The sequence below is a fragment of the Lathyrus oleraceus genome, chromosome 5 (genome assembly GCF_024323335.1).
Source record: "Lathyrus oleraceus cultivar Zhongwan6 chromosome 5, CAAS_Psat_ZW6_1.0, whole genome shotgun sequence".
Classification (NCBI taxonomy): Eukaryota; Viridiplantae; Streptophyta; class Magnoliopsida; order Fabales; family Fabaceae; genus Lathyrus; species Lathyrus oleraceus.
The window spans coordinates 246,211,410-246,216,314 of record NC_066583.1 but is presented as its reverse complement, the minus strand read 5'-3'; the positions used below and the strand labels follow the sequence as shown (position 1 = coordinate 246,216,314).

General features: G+C 31.0%; 1 protein-coding gene across 2 annotated transcripts; it reads left to right on the top strand.

Annotated features, from left to right (window-relative positions):
- Positions 1 to 2,404: 2,404 nt before the first annotated feature.
- LOC127083510 (NADH--cytochrome b5 reductase 1) lies at positions 2,405 to 4,632 on the top strand. 2 transcript variants are annotated; one of them, XM_051023816.1, is made up of 9 exons: positions 2,405 to 2,677; positions 2,837 to 2,978; positions 3,106 to 3,196; positions 3,316 to 3,393; positions 3,467 to 3,547; positions 3,640 to 3,729; positions 3,825 to 3,890; positions 4,027 to 4,113; positions 4,350 to 4,632. In XM_051023816.1, exons 1-9 carry the CDS (start codon positions 2,506 to 2,508, stop codon positions 4,440 to 4,442), a joined length of 900 nt encoding a protein of 299 aa, XP_050879773.1. In that variant the 5' UTR covers positions 2,405 to 2,505; the 3' UTR covers positions 4,443 to 4,632. The 2 variants fall into 2 exon arrangements, with proteins under 2 accessions (XP_050879773.1, XP_050879772.1); XM_051023815.1 differs by having other exon boundaries at positions 4,027 to 4,192.
- The last annotated feature ends 273 nt before the right edge of the window (positions 4,633 to 4,905 follow it).

The window sequence follows — 4,905 nt, the reverse complement described above, 5'->3', positions numbered from 1 at the left end:
TGGAGCACGGATACACCATTTTAGAAAAAGTATCGGTAATGGTACATGTGTACACCATTTTAAATCCATGAATTATTAACATTTTTCAAGTGATTATATTATGTTATTAAGTCGCTCATGACTCTTAAATAATAAAATTGTTTTTTAATGTTGAGGTTTTCTTCTATGAATTTGGGATAATTTGGTCGATTTTACATGTTCTTTTTTATAATTGGGTTGTATTTTGTATAATATTTTTGTTTACTATGTGTTTTTACCTTTTTGATAAAATTCAAAAACCATTTACTATATGACAGATGCATACCAAATACACATAACATTTTTTCCCAATAACTTATAAAAATAATGATATCTTACGTATGGATTTAACATACCTCTGTGATCTGGCTATGTATAATTGAATTGAGTTAACATCTGACTTGAGCTCTTGTATTCACATTCTCCTTCTTCACAAGTTAACTTGATCTCTAATCAACATGTTGCATACTCATCTACGTTGTTTCAAAATGCAACAAAATTTAAGTGATTATCAAAATCAAATCATAGGCTCAGCGTGATAATTTAGCATTGTGTTCCGAAATTGATATTGAACTCCAATACTAAATTTAACTTAGTAACAAAAAATGAACATTTTTCTATGAAACAAAAATTGTCAATCTATTTGAGTCTGATTAAACTTCAAATTGCAACAAATTTAATACTTTTTTGATGACTAACATTTACATGTTTATATTGGATAAATTATAACCAGAAAGAACAAGCTTCAACTAGGACTAAAAAGTTTACATTATTTAACTTAAATACAAAGTATTATCTACGAAATTTCTCTTACAATTAATGTACTAAAGCTTATCTCAAATTTACAGGCATATGTTTCTTATGTTATGTCCTTGCATCCCACACAGAGACCGCATTTGTGCTTGTTAATACCAAACATTAACTCTGTTTTGTTTACTCTTGCAAGCCCTTCCTCAATGTGTGTTTTTGACTTCAAACTCTTTCTGAGTAAACTATTTGCAATCATTACTTAACTGCATGATATTTGAAGAACAAATCATCAAAATAATTCACAATAACACAACTTAAATTTGAATAATCTCACAATATAGATTCTTGTTTATGCAATTGAAACACTAACAATTCAATTGAAACCATAAAGATTCAATTGAATTAAGATTATTTCACTATCTACCAATTCAACGCAAATGCAAACTTTTTCAGAATTTATGAATTTTATAAAATACAAACTCTAATCCCCAATTCCATAATTCTTGCGTAAAAATTCAAATCAAATTCAATTTTAGATACAAACCTAATCACCAAATCGATCGTTTATGTGTAAGAATTCAATCAACTTCAACTTAAAATACAAACCATAATCCCCAAATTGATCGTTTCTGGGTAAGAATTCAAATCAACTTCAACTAAAAGTACAAACTCTAATCACCAAACTGATCGTTTCTGGTTAAGAATTCAAATCAACTTCAACTAAAAATATAAACCCTAATCACCAAATATAGTGTTTCTGGGTAAGAATTCAAATCAACTTGAACTAAAAATATAACCCTTACTCACCAAATCGTTTGTTTCTAGGTAATAATTCAAATCAACTTCAACTAAAAATACATACACTAATATCCAAATCGAATGTTTATGTGTGCTAACTCAATCCAACTTGATTTTGGAGAAATATAAAAATTTGGATACGAACACCTACCTGTGAAATGAGGGAATAACTTTGAACTATTGGACGAGGAAATTGGACAACAAAGATGGAAATTCTTTGATATCATTGGATGAATAACACAACCAATATTAAACAAATTAACGTCTGCTCTGAAAGCTATAAATCAAACAAGAATACGACGAAATTGGGTGAAGGAAGAGGACGAATAAGATTTTAATCTACACCATTGAAGAAATGTGGATGTTGATATGGGAGAAGAGGAAGGAAGAATATATTAATTAGGAATTTAGGGATTTCAATTAAAAAAATTAAATTTGTCAAATAAAAATAATGTTTTAAATTAAATTCAAATAATTTTTTTTAATTAATAAATTATTATTAAATTAACGGAGGACTGATGTGCAATAAATAAAAATCAATCATAATAGACCGTTTGCAGAGTAACGATGATGTGACTTCCACTGTTTTTCTATTGGCAATTTAATTGAGTTTTAAGAAAAAGTCAATTTAGTGATTTCACCATAGAAATCCCCTTATATAATTGTTAGAAGAAGTAATTTATCTATTAATATAGTGTAGTAATTGAAATTAACTCTTTAAAATTAAGTAATTGGGATGTTACCCTTTCTACTAGTTTTGCATAGCTAGCATACTTTAACAAAGATGCTAGTAGTAAATAAAACAAGCCAAAAACTTGGTGAGGAATAAATTTATTAATTAAAATAATGAAAAGTAAAGGGGTAGAATTTTAGTTATAAGATGGAGTGACGTGTGCAAAATGTTCCCTTACAAATGGAGGAAACATTGATTCAACATCAATGTCACCCATTTTGACCCAAACAAAGAACCATTCTTCGTTGCAAAGTCTCAGATCTCAAAAAATGGATTTTCTGCAGACTCAGAGGATCGAGGTGATAAGCATGGCAGTAGCTCTTGTTGCCATTGTTGGTGGCACCGCTTACTATTACTATCTCACCAAGAAACCTAAAGGTTCCATTTTTGTCTCTTCTAACCTTTTTCTTTTGTTTTTATATTCAAATGGATTTCGTTTTCGTTCTAATTTATTTTTGTAAAAAAATTGTGTTTGTGTTTGTGGTTGTACAACTTTAATAAATAACAAATAATTTAAGTTTCCACATTTCTTGACAGGGTGCTTGGATCCTGAGAATTTCAAGGAATTTAAACTTGTTAAACGCACTCAACTCAGTCATAATGTTGCCACTTTCAGATTTGATCTTCCCAGTTCTAGCTCCGTATTGGGACTCCCCATTGGGCAACATATCAGCTGCAGGTTTGCATTTTGCTTTTTTTTCTTCTTTTTTACCATTCACCATTACCTGATTTCATTTTAGCATGATAACTTTTTGGGCAATTTAATGCTTCCATTCTGATTTCTGAACATATTTGTCTTCTTGCAGAGGGAAAGACAGTCTTGGTGAAGAAGTAATCAAACCATATACTCCAACCACTTTAGATACCGATATTGGATACTTTGAATTGGTTGTAAAGGTTGTATCTCAGATATTAGATATTACTAACTTGTGTTTTATAGTATTCAATTTTATAACTGTTAATAAACTTTTTTCGGTTTTTCTACCTCTATTGTTTTGTTATTTGTTAATAATTAGATGTATCCACAAGGAAGAATGTCTCATCACTTCAATGAGATGCGTGAAGGTGATCACTTAGCCGTGAAAGGACCAAAGGTTCGAATAATTCATATTCTTATGTTATTTGAGTGGCTTTTAGTGTAGTTTGATCGTTACCCGATGTCTCCAGGGACGTTTTAAGTACCAACCCAACCAAGTAAAAGCTTTTGGAATGGTTGCTGGTGGCACCGGGATCACTCCAATGTTTCAGGTGTTGAATATGTAAAGGATTATTGATCTTTCATTTTGTCGCAATTTGAAACTTTGAACCCTTAATAGTTACATGTATTGTTTTTTGTTTAGGTTACAAGAGCTATACTAGAAAATCCACAGGATAAAACCAACATAAATTTGATATATGCCAATGTCACATATGAGGACATTCTTCTAAAGGTGCATTGTATTTTATTGTAGTTTTATGGAAAAATCATAAACTTAATTCATCTCGGGTCATTGTCTTTATACGTCCTGCATGTTTCCCTTTGCAGGAAGAGCTGGATGATTTGACAATTAAGTTCCCAAATCAATTTAAAGTTTATTATGTTCTAAATCAGGTAATCAAACTCTTCTCAACTACTGTTTTTTACAGTGATCCAGTCATTTTTCTTATGTGTTTCAAAGTAACTATCCTAATTTTTAGTTGGAATTATTTTATCAACTGATATGAAATTCGTCATATTCTCTCTGCAGCCACCAGAAATATGGGATGGCGGTGTCGGATTCGTATCCAAGGAAATGATCCAAACACATTTCCCTGCACCCGCATCAAATATTAAGGTCATTTTTGCATACCATATTAATCGAATCCTCCACTCTCAACTGGATTTCCAGCAGTTAAAATTTTCTGCAGTCACCAGTTAGTTCGTCTAAACGGTTCAAATCTTGCTTCTACTCATTGAGAACTTAGTGTCTGAACTATTTGATCTCGATCAACGGTTGAGATCACTTACTGTGGTGATTTCTTCCTCCATTATCTTACACATTTCAGACTAAATCAGATATTTCTTTTACAGATATTAAGATGTGGACCACCTCCCATGAACAAGGCTATGGCTGCTCACCTTGAAGCTCTTGGTTACAGTGCTGAGATGCTGTTTCAGTTTTAGTTTTTGGATAAAGCTATATTCTCACACTTACATTTCAAGTCCAATGTCAGTATTCTGACATATTTTGAGAGAATAGACACTACTTCTATATCTCAATATCATAAAATTTGATTTTCATTCGATTAATAGATTATGTTAAATGAACTTTGATTCTTCAAATGAAATTTCACCATCAAAATCTTTACAAGTATCATATTTTAGGTAAGTTTTAAGATATTTGGAATTTAATTTGAATCATTATTTAAGTTTCTTTATCCTACTGTGTAGTCTCTTTTTTTGTTTTGTTGAGATCAAGCTATTGACTGGGATTTTTCTTCAACAATACCATGGCTGCTGAAGCTACAAGTTTCGACAACCTTCATTGGTCTGAATTTTAGCCAGCAAATCCAGATCTCGTGCATACTACCTTCCCTCAAATTGAAACTTTCATGCAAGCTCTATCTAATGCTTGCAGTATTCCTAT

Excerpts from the sequence above, each read along its gene's own strand:
- LOC127083510 (XM_051023815.1), top strand. The coding sequence starts at position 2,506 with ATGTCACCCATTTTGACCCAAACAAAGAACCATTCTTCGTTGCAAAGT. Across the intron at positions 3,730-3,824 it reads ATGAGGACATTCTTCTAAAG|GAAGAGCTGGATGATTTGAC; the intron begins GTGCATTGTATT and ends TTCCCTTTGCAG. Across the intron at positions 3,891-4,026 it reads TTTATTATGTTCTAAATCAG|CCACCAGAAATATGGGATGG; the intron begins GTAATCAAACTC and ends TTCTCTCTGCAG.